The sequence below is a fragment of the Aulostomus chinensis genome, chromosome 9 (genome assembly GCF_037954235.1).
Source record: "Aulostomus chinensis isolate RoL2024-O1b breed Wild chromosome 9, RoL_Achi_v1.0, whole genome shotgun sequence".
NCBI lineage: Eukaryota > Metazoa > Chordata > Actinopteri > Syngnathiformes > Aulostomidae > Aulostomus > Aulostomus chinensis.
In genome coordinates, this window is record NC_141328.1 from 28,066,174 (window position 1) to 28,091,625 (window position 25,452).

Sequence of the window (25,452 nt, forward strand, 5' to 3'; positions counted from 1 at the left end):
AAGACACGTGCTCGCGTTCTGTGCCCCCATAAAGAAATATGAATATGAATTGATTCGCTGGACCATCTTGCAGATGGATGTCTGCAGACGGCTCGCCCATGCACGAGAGAGATGGGTAGAGAGAGAGACAGACAGAGAGATCTCATGAAGTCATACAACGCCCTCCGTCCCTCCAGCTTCCATCATTTCTTTTCTAATTTTTAAAAAAAATAAAACAACTGCCAAAGTCGTGTCCGCCCGCCGATGCTCAGTTGTCATAATCATCTCCAGTCAGGGGGAAGGTTTGTGTCTCAGCCCCCGTGTACTGCAACCACAGCTACATGTACTCGCATCTCCATGTACTCGCATCTCCATGTACTCGCATCTCCATGTACTCGCATCTCCATGTACTGTAGCCAGGAAATTAGTAGCAGCTTTTACAGTGAGAACGACGGAACCTCGCCCCAGCAGACGCGCTGATGTCGCCGCCTCCACCCAATGTGAATGTTCGTCCCCCCACAAGTTATATTTCTATATAGGACTAGATAGTTAAAATGGCTAAAATGTTTTGCTGGTGGAAATGCATGAATGTAGCGCGCACACACACACACACAATATATATATATATATATATATGTACTCTATATCCGGCCCGCGCGTGTTTGGGATGGTGTTCCTTCTCGTCCACTCTTCTCTTGCTAATCCGCGCAGGTGAGTTCTGCAGGAACGTGAGGATTTAATATGATTCACATTCTCGCGTTTGTCAACTCACACTTGTATTAATAGTGCAAATACACCCGCGCATTCCTGCCCCAGCTACACTGCGGAGTCTCGCACTCTCAACTGCATTTTTTGGGCCTTTTGACAAATTATTGTTACATTCACGGGCTTCTTCTATTTAAATTGTACACGTGGACGCCTGGTAGGTGGCTGATGGATGAAGATGGTAAATATGAGAATCTGCTGCACGCTGTTGCTGAGGCTCATCCTTCCTGCTACTAGAAAATAAAACGGATCTTTTTTTAACTGAACGCAGACATCGACGTATTTCTCTCCGCTTCTCCGGCAGGTTTGGGATTCTCTGGGTTTTCATCTTTGTTAGGTTTTCTTTCGAGTAAACTACAAGTTAGACGTGTGGAGATTTTTTCTCTCCCGGCATGAATGAATTCAGGTTTTGTCCCGTCCAGCTGCTGAGATAATAACAGAGCAATTCATGACATGTAGCAGCAGAAAATCCGCCTGACATCATAGTTCGAATGCAGCTTGGGTTTTTCTGTTTCTTGACTTGGATGCTCTCTGGCTGCAGAAACTTTTTTTTCAATTAATTTTTTCCAGCTCCATCAAATCCGCGGAGGCTGTTGAAGTGAATCCAGAAAAGTTTTGGTTTCTTTATTATTATTTTGGCTGTTTGGCTGCTTCTCGGACTGTGAGTTCTTGGGGAAAGTTCTGGCCCTCCTGATTTACCCTTGACCATGACTATGCAGTCACTTTGACCTTGACATCACGGCAGATTGTGAATAATAAATAGGGGGCTGGACACCGACGCTGGCGGTTTGTTTGTAGGCAAACAAGGTGTTATTTCCCTGTCTAGACAGCCAGGCTTAATGACACGCCATAAATACATAAAAAAGGGGAAGTGCAGCGATATCCTCTGACCTGCATTTCTGACCATCTCTCAGGCCTTGTATTAACATGTGGTCTGTTATTTGTGCTTCTTTTTCTGTGTGTGTGTGTGTGTGTGTGTGTGTGTGTATGCAGGAGTCCTCTAAAAGTAGTTATTGTGGCCCAAGACCCCTGGAACTACCAATGGTCTCATACACCCATCACGAGGAGTGTGTGTGTGTGTGTTATTGACCACGGAGGACAGGTAGGACATTTGACGTCTCACACCAACACCAGTAATCCGCAGCAAGCAGCCATACTGCCCACGCAGCCGGAGGAAGTGATAACACCACGTCGCCCACAGTATAACGATTAAAGGTACGAGGGTTTTCTTCTTTCTGGGGCCGCGGGCCCAAACGCACCGAGTTCTCTTGACTTTGCTGCTGACAGCAGAATTCAACAAGAACAACCAGAAAAAGTGTTTGGAGACTTGTGATCAGAAATGTGTTGACATGCAGATGAATTCTGGGAATACTTGATAGCCTGTGCGATGAACTTGGGGTGGGAAAGACGTTTGTTTCCGGTTGAATCTGTGAGTTTCTGCCTTTTAAACAAACAACAAAGAAAACATGTTGTCATGGAGGTTCATTCAGGGTTGGTAGAAGGGGGATGTATTTTAAATTACAAGGATTTTCCCCAATACTAATTTACACCAATATAATATAACAAATTTGGCAAAATATTTGAGGCATTTTTAATAGTAAATTTCAAAGGACAGCGCTGTATTATATATTTAGTATTTAAATTCTTACTTGATTATTTACAAATATTTAGATGTAAAATTACACGTATGATTTAGTTTCTTGGAGGTTATATATTACAGGCTGGCCTTGATAAAAATATTCCAAAAATATCCACCAGCTGAGAACTGTGATTCCGCATTTCCAAGTGATAAAAGTTATCAATTTTATCAACCGCAGAATTAATAGTCGCTCTGCCGACACGAGCGTGGCTTGAAAAAAATACAGGATTGAACAAAAAAAATCTCAAACTAGAATGAAAATTTGAACAACATTTTTGCAAATAACTACAAGGGAAAAGTGCAGTAGTTTCGTGGCGCTCTGCCGCGTTTCGCTGCCTCTAGTTTGACTCTGAGGACGAGAGTGTTGGGGAACGTTGCCTGAGCTGCAGCGAGAGAGGAGCTGCAGGCCTGCGAGCAGCGATGAGACAGGGGGCTGATAACCTCTGGTGGTGACCAGAGGAAAATATCAGGAAGTGCTTCCATCCCTCCTCCTGTATTTGGGGATCTCTCAGAGCAGATTCGTTGATCTCATCGTCTGCGTCTCAGCTCGCTGTTCGGTTGTTGCTGTTGCTTTGTTTCTTTGTGTTTGTCTTCTGTTTGTGTGATTGAGCCGTTTGAGAGCAGCAGACGACGCTCATCCTTTAATGCAGAAAACTAAAGTATAAGGTCAGTTTCTTCCAGCTGATTGCACAACAGACACACGTTGCAGCTGAGGACACGCGGGTCCCAGTCCAGCTACTGGGACTGGGACTCTTGTTCACTTTAAATTCCACTTTTACGCCATTAGGTTGTAGTTTTGTGCTTTGATGGAGGAAGTTTGCGTGTGTCACCGGACACCTGATGACGTCTCAGGGCAGGAAGAGACAAGTGGGACAACAAAGGTGCTGATTCGGGTTGCGTGTTTCATTCAGTCATTCTTGTTGTGTTTTTTCCCCTCCTTTTTATTAAATAATTTCCCTAAAAAAAATAAATTCACAACATTTACATTAAATATGATCAGATTGTCTCTTAGAAAGGACGCTGCGTGCTGGCCTGGAATGAGTTAGGACGAGTCTGGGGTGTGACGACGATGGGGTGGCGTTAAAAATAAATGCGCGTTTGATTATGAATGAATGAAATCTTACAGCTTAAATTTGGACACACACACACACAGAGGAAATTAATCAGTTCTATCAGATATTTCCGTCTGTGACTAAATGTCGCTTGCGTGCTGTCAACGTTCACACGTATCACAACTTTACAACGAGCGACGGTCAAGTTCACAATGTTGGCTGGATCAGGATTTACTACAAATATTTACTACAAACATCAGCTGGCGATCTTCCATTCGAATATTTTTACGCAGACCTGAGGTTGGGCGGACACCCTCGCGCGCGTGCTTGCGTGTGTGTGTGTTACCCTTTATAGAGACGTTACATTTTTTTTAAGTATAATTATTTCGACATGAATTATTAGTGTTTACAAACCCTTTTTTCCCCAGAAGCAGCATATTTTTATTGTGAGAGCAGCCGGAGTGGATGCTGTGATTGATGCTGCGAAGGCGCATTAAATATCATCTGTGTGGGGAAACAAATAAAAGCATATCAGCTAAAGTTTTCAACTGAAACTTCCCCCGTGTAGTTTAGGCTTCCCTTGGTGGTTTGATTTCCTTGAAGGAAGCTTTTAAAAGGGTCGCGCAAGGCTATAACCGTGGCAACCTGCCTGAGCAGAATCAAAGAGAGAAAAGAGAAGAAAAGCCCTTTGTTGAGGCGATTGCCCCGTCTGGACGGGACCATGGATTCCAGGAGGCTCATCTCATTATGGAGGAGACAGTGTACTAGACAGTGACCTTGACAGTCTCTGTGCTCGCCTACCAAGTTCCCTTTTGATAGCATTTTTTTTTTTTTTTTTTTGCTAAATGAGAGTAGAAGACAATTATAGCCCACGGCAAGATATGACATCATCGCTGCGCTAAAGATGAACAGGCCAGTGTTTGAAATGCGGATGTTTGGAGCAGTGGATCGGAGGCGTGGAGAGACGAGGCAGGGAGACGCAACACATGGCCTCTTTCTCCGAGGTAACGGGGCGGCTGGAGCCCACCAGTCCCTCACACACGCGCATACACACACACACACCGGGTGACCGGTGATCTGCTGCACTGCTTTGCTTTGGTGGGTGTCTGCTAGAGCAACACGAGCAGCAGGGCAGTGACACCGGGGCGCAGCGTCGCTGCTGTGGAGCAGGAGAGGCTCTGGTCCCGGACTCATGTTGGGCTGCATTGCTAGACTGACTAACGAGGTGGGAGAAGGAGCAGTGGTCGGAGAGACCGGGAGCTGCTGGGACAGAATGGAACAGAAACTGATCCCTCAGAGCTGCTCCAGTTTAAACATTTGATATTTCTTTCTATTTTTGGCTGCAGCAGCGCTCCGAGCCTCTGGCTTTAGTTAAGAAACACTCCCACAAGTTAGCGGATCCAGCTATCAAATATCGGTTGACTTGCGAATCGTTCCCAAAGCACTGTTTAAATGAATGCTAATGTTCTCACATAACACTTGGTGGCAAATATGTCGCAGGCAGCAGGCCCCAACCAGCACGCACTGTGCCGCCTACTTAATCCCTCGCTCCAGCCTGAGTCTAATTAATGACTTGATGCATTTTAAATTTAATTATTTGGAATTCTTACCCAGTATTTTTTTTTTGGCGCCAAGTTAGGGGTAGTCGGTGCCTTTCCCTTAAACAAAAAAAAAAAGCAACAAAAAACCCCAAGCAGCGCAATGCATTACTTGAATGAGTATAATGAATATTCTCACCAATACTTTGGTTTTCTTACAAACGCTCAACTGCAGCTGCTGTTGTGTGTTTAGTGGATTTTATTGGTGGTGATTCCTCTCCCCTACCTCCTCTTTTATTTATCTAAATGGAGGATTTGAGTTCAAAATCAAGTTCAAGCCACCGTGACTGTGCGTCTGAACTTGAGTGAATCGGCTGAGACGTACATCTGCCTGCTCGGGAATATTTAGGATTATTTTTGTTTCGCTCTAAATTACGGTTAGACTGTTTCCCCTTCATTTTTGCTGGGCTAAAAAAATAAATGAAATAATGAATAAATAGTTAGTGTTCATCCCTGAGTTTTGCAATCCAGTTTTTTGTCCAGATGTGACGAACATTGTGGTGAATTGTGTGTTTTAATGGGAATTTCTTAGCTTCCCAGTTGTTGCCTGATTCAAATTGCGGAGTGTACGTAGATATAAAAAAGTTTTAAACGACTCCAGGAGTGTTGGAAGGCGGCAGCAGGAGTGCAGGAGTCGCAGGCCAGCCGTCAGCATGTGTCGGAGGGTGATGGTTGGCCAGTTTGATGACCACATTAGAAATTCTTGCGCCAGCTGTTGGCAGAGTGCCCGAACCTTCTGGATCATTGCGAAGTTTTCTGCCGAGGAGATGTCTCGTGTTCAACTATGAAAAGTTTCTCTTTGTCGTCAGCCAGACGTGGTGGCGATGGCACGTCACATGTTTGTGTAACGTCCTGAAGGAGGGAATCTATAAATTAACTTATTAGCGCGGCAGACTCTCGGCTGATTGAATCCGTTACGTGCCCTCTGATATCCTGTAAAATTCATATAAAAGAATTGTGAGAGATATAACAATCCACCAGAGTTTGGCTGCGAACGTTTATTGGAGGTGTCTGTTAAAGTTGTTCATGTGAGGTGTACTAGAGGATATTATGTGAAATATACCCTCTTAAAGTTACCTTGTAGAATGTCGTCCTGCTTTACGCAGCCAGTGGCTTCAACCTGCTTGACCCTGTTACTGTAAATATGAGAAGAGAGCCGCAACGAGCATCAGTCCTTTCTTAAAACAAGCTTGTAAAATTGGGGCATCACAGCTTTATATGACACTGAATTCAACCGTAATTTGTTAGAAGATGTCATATGCACCCTCTCACTCAAGAAAAACTGTTTTCATAAGAAATAGCATTTAAAAGAAAGTTTTTTGATAGCTTATAAAGATATTAAATGAGGCCATGGACAAGTGTAAAAAGAGAAGCAGCCTTTTGCACCGGGCGAGACTCGAGCAGAGGGAAAAAAAAACAAGATTCTACATTTTTAATAAAAGGTTTATAGTATTTTTAAAAAGCTTATAAACCTATGTAATACAGAAGTTAATGTTTTGTTTTGTCTGAGATGGACCAAGTGGGTGGTACCGTGTGTAGCTGAAGTTAGCCCGGACACGTGGTTTGAGGATGACCAATCAGGCGCCCCCTCAGGTTTAACTATGTTAAATGTCAGATTGCAATAAACTAGAAGCTGTTGGTCGGGCCCGCGGAAATGGGCGAGCATAATCTCCTTAATCCAGGGTTTGTGGGACCTTTGGTAAACATCCACACTGGAGACACATTTTACTTTCCGAATTTCAGAGCCTCAGGGGGACAACTGGCGGGGCTACCGTCTCTCTCCTACCCGAGAAGGGACAATGTTTGCTCCCTCCCGTGGAATCCTTCGGAGCCGTGCAATGGATACTCTCAGTCCTACTTTAGCAGCCCCGTGTCTATTAACCCCTCTTTCAACCGGTCGTGTGAAATTACCAGACCCGAAGAGGGTAAATGTTATTATAGCAACGGCAGCGGGAACAGGGAGACCTGTTCAGGTGGCAGCAGCCTCAAACGAGAGGACAGGGCGAGAGACACATCATCCCTAACATCTGACCACGGGATGCACAGTGGGATTGGCAGCACTGCCGCCTTTTCCAAATATGATTACGGGAGCGAGCAGCTATCGCAAGATCCGCCATCCTGTCAGTCAATGGAATCCGACTCCAGCTCGTCTCTGCTCAACGAGGGCAGCAAGCCATCCTCCAGTGATACTCAGACCCTGGTGTCACCAGGAAGCCATTCAAGCAACATAGCCGCAGGCGGAGGTGGGTGCTGTTTATTTCATCACAATTATTATTAAACCGAACGTTCGCGTAATTTATAACTTGACCGCGCATGAGGTGCACTCGTGGTGTAAAACCGTCGTTAGTGCTCGTTACGTTGATGCACAACTCTCAGTCCACAGCAGCCTGCAGGGTAGGCTACTTGCGTGGCGAGCAAACGCCGCTAGGGGTTGCCCTAAAATCCCTCACGCGCCATGTGCTTGTGTACAGTGGACCAGAGTCCAGCGAGCCTCAGAATGAACCGTGTCATCATATTTCCAGAGGAGCTGGAGTCCGCCGGCCCGCTCGGTCCGGGGGTATCACTGCTCTCTGTACACACACATTAGCGCCGCGGTTTAAAGAGCCGAGCTGCTTTGCTTGGCTGCATCGAAAAAGAGACTTTGCTTTTTTTTTAATGGCTTGTAAACTGAATTAATATCTGTCGCTGTGTGCTCAGGAGTAATTTGACGTGCTCTGAAACTCGCAAATGAGTAGAGGTATTTGCGAGCACCGCCTAATTATCACATTAATGCAACTTTAACTGCAACAATAAAACTTTCTGTGACACAAACCGCTGTGACGGTGGCCTCCTCAGAGGAAGCAGGCGAATCTGATAGTCACAAATATATATGCTCGTTGTTGTTGTTGTTGTGGCGAAAACTGGGCTGTCCTTGGTGGCCAGACTGGCCTGAAGCACAGATATAGAGACGGAGATCAAAACAAGTCCACTTTGGCTGAGTGTGTAGAGAAAGTGACAGCTTCCAGGGGCGTCAGTTCACCGAATCCTAACACAAAGCAGAATCCCTCCATCTGGACTCTTCTGAGAACTACAGAAATCTGTTTTCGATTGCTGAGGAACTGAAATAGCCTACTGTCTCCTACATCTCCCCAGTGTTTGGGGGAACAAGGCGTTTCTTTGTCATAATACACACATGTATACATATATAAGTGTGTGTCTGTGTGTATTCATATACACACATCATATTTCAGAGGCACCCCTCTGAGGGCTGCTGAGTGAACGTTGTCCTCACGAAGCCAACACTCAGGCATCACAGCCTGCTCTGGCCAACTGACGCCCCTGAAGGCTCCTCATAACCTTGGAGGTGACCGTGATTTTGCAACTGTGGTGACTAATCCGTTGTGTGCCCCCTCCCACCCCCCTCCTCCAGGAGCCCCGTGGTACCCGATGCACACTCGGACCAGAAAGAAGCGTAAACCCTATTCCAAACTTCAGCTGGCAGAGCTAGAAGGTGAATTCATGCTGAATGAGTTCATCACCAGGCAGCGGCGGAGGGAGCTCTCCGACCGTCTGAACCTCAGTGACCAACAAGTCAAGATCTGGTTCCAGAACCGCAGGATGAAGAAGAAGAGACTCATGCTGAGGGAGCAAGCCTTGGCCTACTTTTAGAGATGCGGCAGAGGGTGAATCAATAGGCAGTAAAAGCCAAGCCTTCCGCGCTCCCTTAGGCCTTCTTTCAGTGCATGCACTCATCTATCAGTCTAATCCATGGCAGTCAGTTATTACATTTTCTGATATAATTTCCTTCGAGGCTGCGCGAGCCTGAGACCAGACATTCACCGAGCTACCTGTCCGTGTGGGTGAGACTGCGTTCACCTTTGCTACAGTCGCACAAAAAAAAGCTGTGAGAGAGAGCTTTTAGTTTTCGTTGCTGCTTTTCTTTTCTTTTCCTTTTTTGCTTTTCTTTTTTTTTCGTCCCAAAGCATCTTTTGGTTTTGTTGTCAAGGTCGAATCCCAAAATGTAAACCACGCGGAACACGTCGCCAAGCTAGCAGTTCAATTCGGAGTGACACAAACCTCCTATCTAATGTGTCTGCTTGTCAGAAAGCAGAAGGAGGAAACGAGGCCTGTTGATAAAGATAAGCCTGAAAAAAGCGAGGCCATGGAGAGAAAGAGAGAGAGAGCGATGGAGAGATAAAGAGAGGAAGCGAGGGCAGCAATGCCTGGCAGGCTGGAACCGCATCCGAGCTAAATAATTTCACTGAGTTTATCAGAGAATATTCTCCTCCCCGGCTGCGCAACAGTCACACAACCACGGTTTTGTTTTGTTTTTTTGTTCATTTTTTGGGTGGGTTTTTTTTTGGGGGGGGGGGGGGTAAAAGGAACATCAGTCTGGTTTCCGTCCCATAGATATCGCCACGCTTTGTGGGCACGTTCACGGTCACGGACAGGAAGTCTGGACGTCTGCATGAAGAGAGGGAAGACTTAAAAAAAATAAAATAAAACCCCGCAATGTAACCCGTATCGATATCTTTCAGAATGCGCATTAGGGTGTAAAAATGCAACATGTTCATGTGCTAACAGGTCTCTTACGGTATTTGTTTTTCTTGTATCACCTTTCAACTTGTCTCAACAACAACCTCAGAACCCTGCGTGGGGCGGCAATGTCTTAAGTTGAGCGAGTCTGAATACGGTTTGAAGCTGCTATTAAAAGACCACATCCGGGTTGGGCCGTCTAAAATAGAAATAAAATAAATCGATTAAGAAATAAAAATACAGGCAAACGTTCAACAAGTACATTTTTAGACCGAATGAGTTGGTAGGTCTAAAGGTGCAACCGGAGGTGAGGAGCGCGGGTGAATATTTCGGCCCCTGAGAAGAGCGTTTTTGGGTCTTGTGATAATTAACATGTAGAAATTTAGAAATGATAATGATGATTATGATGATAATAATAATGTTAATAATAATAACGATAGGCCTGTACGTGTGTGCTCCGTCTGCGGGGCGAATGCAGTGCGTCATATCCGTCATATATGAGCTGTAGTGAAATGTATTTGCAGCATGTTGTTGATGTGAAAAAAAACCCAGAAGAAGCTATCAGTCATATTTTGCGGGCCACTTTTTTCCGTAGGAGAATTTATATATTTTTTTCTTCCTCTGTATAAAAACAAAAAAGCGAGCTCGACCTTTAATTGACACAAAGAATGTGTTATTAAGAGCGTTGTGAAGATTATTATCATAATTCCTATTAAGACGGACGGGGAGGGGAGGGGGGCTCTGGTGTCTTTCATTGCTCCCCGCAATGCGCTCAGTGTTGTCCTTTTCCTCAACTTGTACTCGTGTATAACTTTGTAAAAACAGAAAATAACCAAAAAGAAAAGAAAGAAGAGAAATCTCCCACAGGCCTGCGTCACTGCTCGCGTCCTGTTCCAGGATCTCACGGTGCTTTATGTTATTGATCGTCTTGTACAATGTCGCATTCCATGTCGCCTCTCTGTGGTTGCAGGGCTGGAAGTGTAGGCCTGTTGTGTTCTACTGCCAGGAATCGATGGGAGATGAAATTTTACTCTACCTGACATCCAGAGAATCCCCGTTTCAGTGTCGTGGCTTTTTTCCATCCTTCAGTTTATTTCGTTGCCTCATCGCATTCCCTTCTCTGCGCTTGTGAGGATTGCTACATTGTCTTGTAAAAGTAATAATGATATGAATGTATATGCGTACGGTCTTCAATAAACAGAATATGGAAACGTTTATTGGTGTGTCCCCCCCCCCCCCCCTCGTCTGTCATTTGCCTTCTGCTGAATGTTCTGCTTTAAATAAGCGCTCGTGGGTGCTGACTGGTGGCGGGATTATTTTATTAGACGTGACCTGTTACGCAGTTTAAAAATACGCGTCCAGAGCAGCTGAAATAAAGATCTGAACATTAATGGGACATTTGGAAGCGTTTGAGAGGGTGTTTTGTTGGCACATAATTGCACATGCTGTGAACTATAAGCAATAGGAGCCCACACAGGTCGGCCTGGTTTTACTGGGGACGCGCGCGCACACAAAGGTAGGCTGGAGGTAACCGGGATGCGGCTCTGCCTGCAAAATGGCGGCCAGGTGCACCCACCGCGCGTTATGGAATATTGTTCCTTTTTTCCCCTTTTTAGTAGAATAGTCTTGATATATTTACACACACACACACTCTCACACTCTCTTGCTGGGATACTTGTGGTTTCCCTCTATATTTGTCCTGGTCCACGTCACCGTGCTGCTGCAGGCCCATAACGGTGCAGCTAAACACGCTACAGCTCTGTAAAGAAGTAATGGGGTTGCAGCCTGGCGCTGACGAGCCTCCTGGACGCGACTCAGCTGTACAGTAAAACCGCGCCAGGCCCACAAAGCTCTCCCTGCTGGCAAAGAAGTGTAGAGCATTGCAGGAGCCTGTGCAGTGTTTTTCCTATCAGCTAATTGAGCGAGCAAAAACTCTGCGTGCGTCTTCACCGGTTTGGTGAAACACGGAAACTGTGGTTCTGCCTCAGTGTTGCCTTTGCAGTCAGCTGTCTGTCCTTCGGGACCGAGCCTCAGAATGACCTTTTTCTTCTGTGCTTGATCCCAGTGCGTGTACACACACACACACACATACACACACACACACACACACACACACACACACACACACAGAGGATGACGTGAGCTCATTACTTAACGCAGCCCCCTGAGTGTTTATCACTACCGACCTGAGTATTTATCAATTAAGATGGATTTCAGCATCAGTGCGGTCATCTGGTGACGCGCTCTGCGCAGGTAACATCCGCCTCCCCTCATGTCCACGTTTCTCCATCTTAACCCCCGCGCTCTTTGGCGGACAGAAGCTTTTATTCCGTGTGTGTGCCGGTTGACTTCACACACCTTCACAAGTGGAGCGAGGCCTCGCCGTAGCCCGGACACCTCCAGCACCTCAGGTCTCATGTATAAACGCATAAGCAGAGATTCTCAGTGTAGGATTTGTTGAATTTTAGGTTTTTCTTTTTTTTCAGGATCTTTGGAAAACGTCAGCGCACATTTTTAAGGAAAACGCAACGTGAATACAAATGAGAAAAACTCCCGCACAATGCCTCTCTGGCTGCTGTCATATTTTCCGCTCTACCAGATGTGCAGCAGTTGTTCTTTTTTTTGTTCAAGAATTCCAGATTCAAATGTTTTTTTGTGTATTGTTTTTTCTTCATCGCTACAACCAAATCACATCCCAGTCAAACGAGCCTTCCGCCTGAGGGTGAGAGGGACGAGCTGTGAGGAACTATCTGATCTAGACCAGTTTAATCCCTGCTATGTGTTTACAAACCAGCAGCTCCAGTTATCCCTGCACCCCCCCCCCCCCCCCCCCCCGGGACCACCGCATGATGAATGAATCGTAGCAGAGACGTTTTAACATTTTACGCACCGATGACGAGCGTCCACGTGCGGGTGTTGTCTTAATTAAAAGCAAAACGCCGCCTCGTTCCGAGGTGACTGATAGAGACGCGTTACTGAGTTGTTTTTTTTTACTGCAATGCTCAGCAGCAACAAATACTAATACAGCCTGATACTAAAGAGCGCGCGCTGGCGGTGATCACCCAGAGCTCCACATTCATAACGTTTCCCTCCTCAAATGCGCTGTTGATCACGAATGCAGGTAAATAGTGGCTTGTGTGTGTGTGTGTGTGTGTGTGTGTGTTGCCTTATTAAAAGGGTCAGATGAGAGTAATGGATGCAGAATGCGCCCTCACACCCCCTGGCTGTCCTGCAGGAGCCTCGGTCCTGTCTGGAAACATTCAAGGTCAACTCGACATCTGCTGTCCAAAGACGCGGAAGCCGCAAGTAGACGCGGGGTTTCGTGCTGAGAAAACAACTAAATAAGTTCCCCAGTCAGCTTCAACCCTCCCAAACCACCTGAGACGAGAGAGAAAACTAAACCCCAAATATCAACAGTTTCTGTATTTTTGTCTCCAGCTGTCTAAACTCTAGTGAATCCACAGCAGCGACAAATTTCTCTGCAATCAATTATTTGTCCTGGGAGAAGATGGCGTGAACCGCGCGGTGACCAGCAGAACCTGACCGGCGTTTGCAGCCAGACGATGACGCCTGCAGTTGTTTGTGTTGTTTGGCGACTCCTGTGTACAAGTGGCTTGTGGGAGCAGCTTGGCATCCGCCCGGTCCTCTGCGCGGTGCCAAACATCGATTTGAACGCACTTTTTTTTTTTGTAAACTGTAGTTTCAAAAGCGTAATTTTTATGCTGCTGCGACGCGTCTTTATCAGCTCGCTCTTCCTGGTTGTCCTGTTACCTCCCCCCCCCCCCCATTTCCTGGAGAAAAATGTTTTCTGCAAATTATTATTATTGTTATTATTTAGAAAGTAAAATACAACCCACGCTCAGGAAGTGACTGCAGGTAGAATCAGCAGCTGAATGATGAGTCCTTGTTGTGATTAGGAGCGTTTTTTTCAGGCTGCGCAGGTTTACGCGGTGGAATAAAAGCTGGAAGGAAGGAAGGAAGTGGGATCTCTGGGTACTGGGATTGTAAAACAGGGTGAAATCTCAGTTGGCTTTGCAGGTCTTTACAATGGGTCCGTCTCTGCTCTGGAGCACTTTTGACTTTGAGACTGGCTAAATCTGTTTATGGCGGCCTGTCTCCACGTCCCAAAGGTCAGTGAGCTTCACAGTGCCCTTCGCAGAGAACTTGTGTGACATGTGGTCTGCGTCCCCCGCCGCCTCTCTGCCGTTTATGGTACGAAGCTGGCGAGAAAAATAGAAAGCAGTGTGTGTGTGTGTGTGTGTGTGTGTGTGTGTGTATGAGAGAGGGAGAGATATAGACAGATAGATTCGATTGGGGAGTGAGAGGAAGGGGGGTGTTATATGACCGAGAGAGACTGTACAGCCAGAATGCTCAGCGTGGAAAGATCCATATCGCTCCAATCCCCTCCGAGCGGGTAGATATTGATTTTGACATGACGGGGAACGAGTTCCCTGAGCCGCGGCTCCCTGAGACCCGCCATCTGATCACTGGCGCGGGTCCTGGAACCACTAACACCGTGGTGAAGGGTTCATTGTCGCCCGGGACGAGCCTCCAACCCCAGTTGTCTGTCTAATTGACTGGCATGAAGAAGATCTCAGGTCTTCAAAATTGATTGAAGTCGCAACTGCAAAATTATTGGCCAATCGATGGAATATTGGTGTTTATCCCACGTGGTGTCAACCCCCCCCCCCCCTTTTTTATTTTGAATTTGCGCCACGGACTCCAGGCTGTGCACGATGTTTCTGACAGAATTGATCAGTAATATTTATGATCGTGCTGTGTCTGTGCTGCCGTGGCCTGCTCGGCGGCGTGTGCGTGCGTGTGTCTGTGCGTGTATCGGTAGCATGACTCCACTCATATTTCCTGCTTCCAAAGTGGATTATTCTGAAATATTTAAATATTTTCTCCGTGGCTGTCCTCCCCAGGTGGACGCCCAACGAATCCGCTGAAGGTCAAGTAGCTCGTCGCTGCTTCCGTTCCACACAAGACGGATGAACCCACGTCACCTGCTCTCTGTGCTCTGCTTTTGCTCCAGGAATATCAATATTTTAGTTGCACTGTCGTTGTGGCTCTGACTCGAAAAAAAGCCCCTCTGCAGCTCGGTGAAGCAAACGTTGGTGCTGAATGTTGGACCAGCGTTTAGCAGCTCCGAGTCCCGCAGCTTCACTTCTGTTTTGGGCCCTCATGCCGAGCTCGTCCCGCGCGAGGCCAGCACAAACCCAAAACGATGCTTTCTTAAAAACAGCAACAACAACAAAACCCATCTGCGCTCTGAATAAATAAGGAACTGAAAAAATAAAATGTATCCGGATTTGTCTCAGTTTAAATGTTTAGAAATACGCCTTGACTGGCAGATTTTTTTCTACAATTTTTTCGCAACTGTCACTGCGCATTTGGATGATTTCGTTTGTCCCGCTTTCCTGGGAAACGTGTGCAATCACTGTTAACACGCTAATTGCTTCGAAAAGCGCCGCTTTCCTGTTTATTTTATTTTTTCCTCCCTAAAACTACAGCTCGCAGGTTGTGTAATTTAATCGGTTAATTAATGAACGTGGTAATGTTGGAACCAGTCAACGGGGGTCTGCATTCACGCACCGGATAATGATTGTCCTTATTATAACCGTTTATATGCAATCTCAGACAATAATAGAAGCTAAACTGCAGTTGATGAATGCCGCGACCTAAAATAACAGAGAAAATCCCAGCGTGTGACGCCCAGCAGCCTGTGGAAGTTCCTGGATATAACAGCCTCTCTGTTTGAACTTTAATAGAATTATATTAACCAACAGGGTGGTTGGTTTTTTTTTTTTGCTTCTATATAAAGCCGTAGATCAACGTCCCCCTCTAAATGTTTGTGTAAATAACCCAGTGGAGCTGCTGAGAGATTTCTGGATGACGTGAAATCATTTAATACTTATCATAAAAAAAAGTTAACACACTATTGTGAAAGCTTTATGTCCTGCTGGTTGAGGGAGAAATACACCCGGGAGAGCGCCCTAAATGCAACAGCAGCTCACGTCCTTATCTCGGAGGCTGTTGTTGCCGCCGTGCGCGTCACGCTAGGTGGATTCACCGAGACCTCAGTAAAGAAGAAACAAGGCTCTTTAGTGTTGCTTGAAACTGTTGGCGGCTCATGCAGCCAAGTTTAACTGCCCGGCTTACATCCAATTAAACCGATCCAGGCCGTGAGGGGACAGTAATGTGATTACACCGCTACCCACGTTTAGCCTCGACTCCGGCTAGCCGAGCAGCGGGCCCGGGTGAGCCGCCTCCATTGTTTATGCGTCTCTGCGGTGATGTTGTGTTCTTTGGCACGGAACCCAGCGAGGCTCCAGCCAGCCAGCCGAACTCTGCAGTGCCGAGGAACGCCATTTTTTTTTGGGGGGGGGGGGGTTCTTAACAAGAGGGTGACACCTAAAGTTAACCATTGTAATTATGGTGCTAGGTAGCAATACATAGCTTAAATTCCTCAGACAGAGTCGTAAAGTTGCGACAGTGATATTTAAAGGAAGCTTCCCAACACCTCCACCTCCAGCGGCGGCCGGGGCTCTCAGGCCGCGCGCGTACGCGCGCCTGTGTTTTGGGGCTCTTTCACGCGGGGTGTCAGTCAGCACCGGGCTCCCTCCGATGCACGGGATCAGAACTCAGATACCTGCATTTTGTGTGTGTGTGTGTGTGTGTGTGTGTGTGTGTGTGTGTGTGTGTGTGAGAGAGAGAGAGAGAGAGAGAGAGAGAGAGAGAGAGAGAGAGAGATCACACTGTGCATAAAAACTCTGTGTGTTCTTAGCCTGCTGGTTTTGGTGCAACCAAATCAAACATTCCCGGGTCCTACTGCTCGCGGATTATCAGCTGCTGGGGCAAATGAGCGCGTGGTTAAACCCTACTGTCAATCCCAGGTCGAAACCTTCCAGAGGTAGATGCCCCCCCCCCCCCCCAACTGATGGACGCTAGCTGCTCATATCTCGCCACATTATGACAAAACTCTCCAACAGGAGCGCCACCAGGACGCGCGAGGCCTCCCTCTCATTCCTCGAAACGCTTTAAACACTCCCGCGAGCAACTCACTCCTTTAATCTCACTCTTCACGTTCTCAGTCCAAACTTTTCATTTTCTCCATTTATTGGCGCACTCGTTCATATCCTGGAAAAGCGCCTTTACGCCGCGCTAACAACCCGCACACGCCGAGCTGGTTATCAGGACCAAGCAATCCTCTGCGTGCGTGTGTGTGTGTGTGTGTGTGTGTGTTTTTGAGTGTCTGTTTTGGTTCTACGAGGACGTTAAAATAATCAATGACATTTATTTTAATTTTATTTAGAATGACAACTAACCTGCAGGTCACGAGCGCTGCAGCGAGCTGCCGCGTCCTCGCGCAGATGTTCACCGCTGCTGCGCTTCGTTTATCAAACTCCACAAGCACCAATAAACTCTCATGTTGTTCATCTTCCTCTAAGTCAATTAAAATCTCTTGTTTCCTTTAAATGGAGTGCAATTTATATATTTACATATATCTAATATATATAGTATGTGTATAGTATGTAGTATGTGTATTTGTTATCCTTAAAATCTTCATTTGTATTATTTTCAATTTCTTTTCTAAAATTATTTTGCAGTTGCAACATTTTATCTACTCCCAATTTCAACAGTTATGCTGCTCGGTTTGGAATAAAGTAGTGGTGTGTTTGTGTGTGTGTATGTGTGTGTGTGTGTGTGTGTGTGTGTTTGAGAGTGTGTGAGTGCGTGTTTTTATTTTATTTTTTAAAGATGTTGGAATATCTAGTATCTCAAATCCAAATTCCTCTCATTCTCAGTGTTTATGGTTTTCTGTAGAACAAAAGGATTTAGTGTTACTACAGCCATTGGAAGTTTTATGGTGGACGTAGAGAGGATTTTAGTGGTCAAATTCAAGTGCTGTGTCTGGACAGCTGTCTGCTTTCTTTGTACTTGGATGCGGGATGCATCATGTGAGACAACCTTTTGTCTGTCGCTGTAGTAAACAAGCTAATGCCAATGCCACCTTTACCACAAATCCCCCTGCGATGGACTCTCAATTCCATTGCCGTGGTCTGCTGCTGCTCTGGCTTGTGGCGGCGGCTGCTGCTGCTGCTGGGAGTCGCCATGGACGCTCTATTTGTTAGCCATTATTTTTAAATAACACAGGTGCCTCGCAATTGATTGTGACGGAAGCTGGAGTGTTATTGGAATATCGGATAATAATTCAAGAGTCTACTGCAACATCTAGGAAGTAGTCCATAATCATAAACAATGGGCCATTATATTAATTCCACCTTGTGATTGTATCAGTTACTCTATAAAGATTTGAAGATGGCCCTCAACAGTACAATTAAAAGTTTACAATGAGGCAGGAAAGAGCACGCAGGCGCGTCTTTTCTCCAAACCATTCAATTTATTACAATTTACTTTAAAAAAAAATCTGAAGCACATGTCTCTCTTATTACAGTCCTCCACAGATAAATGCTGACATTCTGTTGGAAAATAAAATGGTCACAGCAGCTGGGAGCATCAGCTGGGACTTATTTAATTTTAGAGGAAAATGTCGGATACACTAAAACTGTTTGGTCAATAGGCCCCTGCGTGGCCCGGAGGCTCGCGGGCTGCAGGGAATCAATTATTGCTCTGCACTGACATGGAGGGAAAAAAACAACAGAAAACCCCAACAACAACAACAACATGCTAATCAAAACATCAAGTCTGACAAGTGAGCCACATCAGTTTGAATCTGGCCAAGTGAGACCAGCACACGCGGCGATATGAGCTGTGTTGTGGTTGTCGTCAGACTGGAAAAATACTAAGAAATCTGCTGTTGGATTGCTACTGTGTGTGTGTGTGTGTGTGTGTGTGTGTGTGTGTGTGTGTGTGTGTGTGTGTGTGTGCGCGCGCGCGCGTCTGTATGTCTGTGTGTGTGAGCGCGCGCCATTAGGGCAGATGTGCCCACTGGATGAGATGCAAGGTCCCAAGGCTTCACCGGTAGTTCTTCTGCAGGAACTTGGACCTTCACGTGCTCAGTTGTCCTCCGCGGACCATCCTGGTCTGTCAGGATCCCCCACGTCAAACGAAATCAGATGTGTGTCACTGAAGCTGCTGGCGGTGTGAACGCCACATGAGCTCCCAGCCAGATGAATGAGGGACGCGTTCATTTGATAAGAGAGACAACAAACCAGAAGCAGGGAGGAAAGAGTCAGAATGTGAGCCGAGGTCACCCACACCTGCTCAGCGCCCGGGCTGCCAGCAGCCTCCCCAGTATGAAAGAAGCTGGGAAATAAAAGATCATAGGCGCCTTATGAGGAGATTCTCTCCACTGACAGATCACATGAGGGAGATTTCCTGTGGAGCCTCCAGAGCTGAAGACAAACACGGATTTCACTGTGATTGTTGAACTCATGGCAAATTGTCGAGGAAAAATGATTTAGCTTATGGATTCGTGCTTTAACGGCTTCCTCTGGGTCACATTCAACGCGATTACTGACTTTTACCTGCTTTCCCCAATGGATGACTTCTACTGTGTGTAAATGTCACTAATAATTATTCCTTATTCTATGATTAAAATATGAACAGTCCCGCAACCGTCCAGTATCCGTGCAGCCACGGCCCTTCGCGTATAGCAGCGATAACAACAACAGGATTAAAAAAATAAGAATATTAATAATAATAATAATAATCTTACCTGTAACTCTCCATAAAACTATGCACTCTGCAGGCTGTGTACTGTCTGTTTAAAGGAGCTCACACCACCTCTTAAACACCAGCACACAGATACAGTAGGCCTGTCTATAATTGCCATAAGACATCAAAGACCAATCTTGTACTTTTTTTTTTTTTTTTTTTTTTTACTCTGTGTCCCGGTTGGTGTCGGAAAATTATTCGTTTGAACCTCCTCGATCTCACCGAACCCAACCACTCCTACACATCCAACTCTTCCAAATTGATATATGACAATATCTACTTTCGATCACGTGTCTGCGAGGCGACTTAGACGGATTGCGCGTCATCTCGCCTTCCCAAATTTTTCCCTTCTGCTGCAGCTCGTATCCAAAACATCTATCTACGGGAGTAGGAGAGGAGAGAAAGATGTTTAACTCGGTGAATCTGGGCAACTTCTGCTCCCAGACGCGCAAAGACCGGACATCCGAGTTCGGAGACAGGACGGGCTGCGCGTCCAACATCTACCTCCCCAGCTGCACCTACTACGTCCCCGAGTTTTCTGCCGTCTCTTCGTTTCTTCCTCAGGCCCCGTCCCGGCAAATCAGCTACCCTTATTCCACAAATCTCTCTCAAGTGCAGCCGGTTCGGGAAGTCTCCTACGGCTTGGACCCTGCTAGTAAATGGCACCACAGGAGCAATTATGCATCGTGCTACTCGGGAGACGACCTGGTGCATAGGGACTGTCTTCCACCATCCACCATGACAGAAATGCTTATGAAGAACGAGAGTGTGTACAGCCACCACCACCACCACCATCACACCCATCCGGGCTCCAACCATCCCTCCACAGGTTTTTACTCCGGCGTGGGGAAGAACAATGTCCTCCCGCAAGGTTTCGATCGCTTTTTTGAGACGGCGTACTGCAGCAGCACGGACAATCAGTCAGACAATTGTTTACAAAAGGGCGAGGGGGGGAAGCTGGAAAGCGACTCCCAGCAGCAGCAGCAGCCGCAGCAGCAACAACAACAGCAGCAGCAGCAGCAGCAGTCCACAGCCTCGGTTCCGGGATCCTCCGAGCAGGAAAAAGACCCAGAAGATGAGGAGGAACATACAAATTCAGGCTCATGCACGTCTTCCTCGGCAGCCACCAAGGACGGCGGCGCCAGCAAGAACAGCCACTCCAGTAGGTACACCGAAGCTGTAAAATGGGGGAAGGTTAAGGGGACTAGCCCGGTGTTTTGTCGGTCAGATTTTATGTGGAGTTTTATAAGCATTCAAAGGATTTTATTATAACCCTACAAAGCTCTTTCTTGCAACGAGAAGAATTTTTACGATGGGAAAGCGCTTTGAGAAAAAAAAGGGGGATGTTATACACAGATGCGTCCATGGTGAGAGTCTGTGAAAATTTTAAGAGAGAGAGCTATTGTGACAAATGTTAACTTTGATCGTGAACTTGCGTTGGGCATTTTAAGGGATTTTCTCGTTGGGTTGTCGAGTGTAAAAGCCAATTGGGCAGAACATTGCTTTTGGCGTCTTGTGAATTTTCTTTTTAGCACTGGCTTTGCCCGCAAAATACATGCTGCACACAGTATTACACACTTTACGGTTAAAGGCGTTCTTATCTGTCGGCCCGGAATAGAAGCCATTCTCTATTTACAAGCAGCCACTAAATGAATCAGCAGTAAAGAACTGGCTCTTTTTTTTTTTTGCCTGGTCTGTGTAAAAGAAGAATGCATTTGCTTACCAATTCTACTAAATTCTTTGTTACATTTAAAAAAAAAAGAAGAAGCTGAAAAGCAAAAGCATGTCGATGGGTTTTATTTCGCCTCACTGCCTCACCGTAAAGGTTAGCATGCAGGCTGCCATCACTGTTAACTCAGGGCACATCAAGCCAAATGAAGCTTGATTATTAGGACTGAAATGGCTAAGTTTAGCATCATGTAGCCTCCATTGTATTGGCCCAGTCAGTCTGCAGATACTGGCTAAGTTAGACTGATGCTTGCTCCGCTCCCATACAAAAAGAAACCCTATAAAAAATCTATTTCCCCTGTCACCTGTTTGATAAGAAGTTATAGGAGCACTGAGGTCTGCAGAGAGCACGCAGACGTGGGCAACGCAGTTCAAGTCACTGCCAAAAGACTGTGTAAATTGTTAGTTTAGCTCCAGAGGAATGTGACGCACATAATGAGTCGAAATACTTCTGTTGTTGTGTATTTATAACAGATAAACACGTACTTAGAGGCTGTAAGCTGATATTAGTTACTTGTGGCGATTCCGACATTTAACACTCTTCATGGCTGGTTTGTCGGAGAGCTGCTCTCGCTGATGAACGCTGGCTTCATGTTGCCATCGCTCCCCACAGGACAGCCTCACGACCTCTTCATTCACGGGGGATTTTTATTATTATTTCAAATATGTATTTCCAAAGATACTCGGAATTTAATTTAATTTCTTTTATTTTTTAATATTTCTTTTTTCCCCCTCCAGGCACTCCTCGCACAAGGAAGAAGAGGTGTCCGTACTCCAAGTTTCAGATTCGTGAGCTGGAGCGGGAATTTTTCTTTAACGTTTACATCAACAAAGAGAAAAGGCTGCAGCTCTCCCGAATGCTAAACCTCACCGACCGCCAGGTTAAAATTTGGTTTCAGAATAGAAGAATGAAAGAGAAGAAGCTGAGCAGAGATCGCCTCCAGTACTTCTCTGGAAACCCCCTCTTGTGAGCAGGAGCGTGAAGTGTCGCGGTCTTGGCCCGGTGGCACGAGGGCCTTCACTTATCTCCCTGAGTTGTAACCGTGGGTAGAAGCGTTCTGGAGGAGAGAGCCCCTGTCACCAACAGTGCAATGCTAACGTGGACAATTAGGCCTGTGTGGGATTTAAAAAAAAAAAATAGAATATAATTCGCCATTTTCTTATTGCGCACGCGGGCGGCGGAGGGTTCCTCGCGGTGTCTGAGAAAGGCCTCCGGTTAGAATAATCCTTTATACCTACGCTGATCTTGAATATGACCCTCTATTTATCACGATTCTCTATTATGTTATTGTTCATATAGGCATATTTGTTTAAAAGAATCAAATGTAACAGTTGGAATCCTTATTGCGCAGACAACTTCCAGCCCCCCCCCCCCCCCCACTCTCTGTAAATAGCACATCGGTACCGAATTATTTCCCGGCCGGAGTGGCAACACCTTATAGCAAGTCTTCAGGCTGCTTTTTCACCATCCAGAACTGTGACGTCCAATCTGTGAAAGTATATTCCCCTGTACAGAGTAGCTCTGCAACCTGCATCCGTGACTGTACATAGGCGTGTGTTGAACCCCTTCTCCCTGCTGCCATCCCCTCCGCGCTGCCCACTCCATTTTAACAACTTTAATACCAATACTGGTTAAATTATTTGCTTAGAACTTTGGGGCTTTTTTGATTCTAGAGAGGAGGGGCGGACTGTCGGCCTGTGTATCATTAATATAATACCTATGAAATAAACTCAAAACCTATAGGCAAAAAAAACCCAACAACAACGAGTTTGTGATTTTTCATTGCCACAATTCCTGATGTGACTGTGCATTTCTGTCTGGCAGCGCTGCGAGCGCCGCTTCAGCTCTGGTCCGTGAGTCAGAGACGGAAATAGCAACTGCCTGTAAATGCGTGTTTCCTAAAACTGCTGGCCTGCGCGCACAACATTATCACACTTTTAACTCGCGTTCATGGCCAGTTCATGGGGATACACGCATTTACTGTGGTAAATCTGGTGGCGGTTGAGAAGCTGGGGGGCGGGGGAGGGGGGGGGGGGTGTCAGCGGGCCCAGGCTGGTCAGGCTATTTAAAGGTTAGAATAGTCTAAAAGAATCACTGCTGGATTTCCTTCGCAAAACCAAGATAGACCACAGCTCTCAGACGAGTGGAAGGATAACCTGGTTTAGTGCCCACTAAATGGAATCGCCACTCTCGCAGGCTCGTCTAGACACCGCCATAAAGACTGAGGCACTAAATGGCTATTTTTTTTTTTTACTCCTAATTGCACCGTCTGTTGGGGGGGGGGGGGTAGCATTCTCTTCCGCAGTAAATAGTAAACAAGCAGGACTGGAAGTCCGAAGAGGAGAAAATGTGCCAAGAGGTTTCGACGTGAACTCGGTCTGTGCGGGCTGTCAAACACAACTCCAACCCCCCCCCCCCCCCCCCCACGTCCTCCCTGACCACCAGGCTCCTGATCTGAACATGGCGGGGTGGGGGGGTGGTGGAGTTGTTTTTTCTCCTTCCCCTTCACGCAAGTGGCATTTATGTAAAACTCACTTGTCAGTGTGTCGCAGCGCGGATGAACCCTCGGGACGCCGCTGCTCGGCTCCACGTCACAGTTGTAGCTGTTGAAGATGGAAGGAAATCGCAATCCCAGTTTTTTGTTGTTGTCGTTTTTTTTTGGGGGGGGGGGGTGGGAGACTCTGGTGTGAAGCGTAGGCCCACGTTCGCGCGCGTGTATTTCGTATAAGTCTTCCTCGCGCGCCAGAACATATGTGTGCAGTGATGATTGCACGTGCGCATTAACCGCAATCTACAATCGAATGTAGTCTTTGAACTTCAATAATGTCAAGGCCTTCACCTTTAACCCGCCGCAATAAAGAGGAATCAAGGAGCCTCTGTAGCCCGGAAATGTGCACCGCGGCGGGATGGACCAATGGGAGGGAGCGGGAGCGCGACGTGGAATGTGTGCAGGGGTCAACTTTGACCCCTCGAGTTAAACTACAGCAGGTAACTTTGCCAGCTCGAGCGCGCCCAGTAAAGACGCTTTATTGTCCTTGTAAAGTCTTTACGTTTTCACGCGTGATGCGTTTTAAACCCTGTTGGTATTGGTTGGTAGAAACTGCCGGACAATATTTGCGCTGTCAAAAGTAAAACAAAAACAAAAAACAACTCTTGGTGTGTGTGGTTGTAGCTGATTATGTTGCAAGTAATGAGTGGCGCTGTAAATGCAAACATGGCGGTTTGGTGTGTGTGTGTGTGTGTGTGTGTGTGTGTGTGTGTGTGTGTAAAACGGGTATTTTCTAAGTTTCACGTTGTCATGTATTCACTGTTGATCGAGGGTCCTGATAGCGAGGAAATGATCAACATTTCATTTTTTTCAGCTCCGTGATGAGAAAACGGAGGTGGGGGGAGGCCACGTGATCTATTTTTTCCACTCGTGTAATGTGGCATGCTTCCTTCTCTCTACTAATCGGGATAAGCTGATATGTACTTGTCATATAGCGTCAGAAAGGACGGGGGGGGGGGGGTGGGGGGGAGTCGTTCTGACAAAAGAAGGCGACGCACACAAGCGGAGATCAAGGCTGCAGGAGCCCCTTTATTGCCACACCCACCAACCTTGGCCCTGGGACGGTGACGTGGGTAATTTGTAGATCTGAAATCCACGAGCAGAGCTGCGGAGGATCCTGCCAGTGTTGTCCACCCGCCACATGGGGGCCGTAGGAGTCTCCCGGCCTCAGCCGGGTTTGGCCTCGGGGACATCAGTGTGGTTTTGGCCGTGTAGTGACAGCCTCCCCGGGCTTGATGTGGACGGTCCGCAGCTCCTGCGGTGTCTGAGTCTGGCTCGTGCACTTGCGTGTTGTGGTGAAGGGAAAATGGCGGTGTGTTTTATGTAGACGAGGGACTCAGCAGGGACAACACACAGCCTGGTGACATTAAACTTTAAAAGAAAATTGAAATTCAGCTGCATTGGGGAAAAAACACAGTTCTGAAAAAAATCTAGTAAAGATTCTTTTAATTTGTGCAGCTGTAAAAAATAGATGAGGCATACAATTTTTGTTTTGTTTTGGTAAATAATAACTTTCTAGGGTGGAGGGTGTTTTTATATTGCTGACCTATTTCTGTTGGTCCGAGGCTAAAATGCAACGGTAGGATAAAGAATGAATGTGATAAAAACGCGCTTTGTTGTTTTTGTTTGTGTTGTTGGTGGCAAAAAAACAAGAAGAAAAATAGTTGATACGCGCAAAAATACAGAAGTAATCGAGCTCATATTTCAGTGTATTTCATTTCTCATGAGATATTTGTGTATGTATACATGTGTATATATGAGTATATATAAATATATATATATGTATACATATATGTGTGTGTGTGTGTGTATATATATATATATACATCTATATACACATATACACATATATATATGTATATATATGTGTGTGTATATGTATATATTTATATATATGTATATATGTGTATATATATGTGTGTGTATATATATATATATATATATAT

The 25,452-nt window shown here is 46.2% G+C and overlaps 3 protein-coding genes across 3 annotated transcripts in view; all 3 read left to right on the plus strand.

Moving 5' to 3' along the window:
- The window catches only part of hoxc13a (homeobox C13a), a 60,773-nt gene extending 50,126 nt beyond the window's left edge, over positions 1-10,647 (plus strand). The window contains exons 4-5 of the transcript XR_015117940.1: positions 1,738-1,959; positions 10,519-10,647. The gene's annotated coding sequence lies outside the window, so the exon portion shown is untranslated. The remainder of the gene's footprint in view (positions 1-1,737; positions 1,960-10,518) is intronic.
- Positions 1,958-10,535, plus strand: hoxc12a (homeobox C12a). Its single transcript, XM_086214829.1, has 2 exons — positions 1,958-7,276; positions 8,443-10,535. The coding sequence occupies exons 1-2, from the start codon at positions 6,688-6,690 to the stop codon at positions 8,679-8,681; spliced, it is 828 nt and encodes a 275-aa protein (XP_086070955.1). The 5' UTR covers positions 1,958-6,687; the 3' UTR covers positions 8,682-10,535.
- Positions 10,648-19,491: 8,844 nt separating the features above from the next.
- Positions 19,492-22,949, plus strand: hoxc11a (homeobox C11a). Its single transcript, XM_086214827.1, has 2 exons — positions 19,492-20,391; positions 21,696-22,949. Exons 1-2 carry the CDS (start codon positions 19,635-19,637, stop codon positions 21,926-21,928), a joined length of 990 nt encoding a protein of 329 aa, XP_086070953.1. The 5' UTR covers positions 19,492-19,634; the 3' UTR covers positions 21,929-22,949.
- The last annotated feature ends 2,503 nt before the right edge of the window (positions 22,950-25,452 follow it).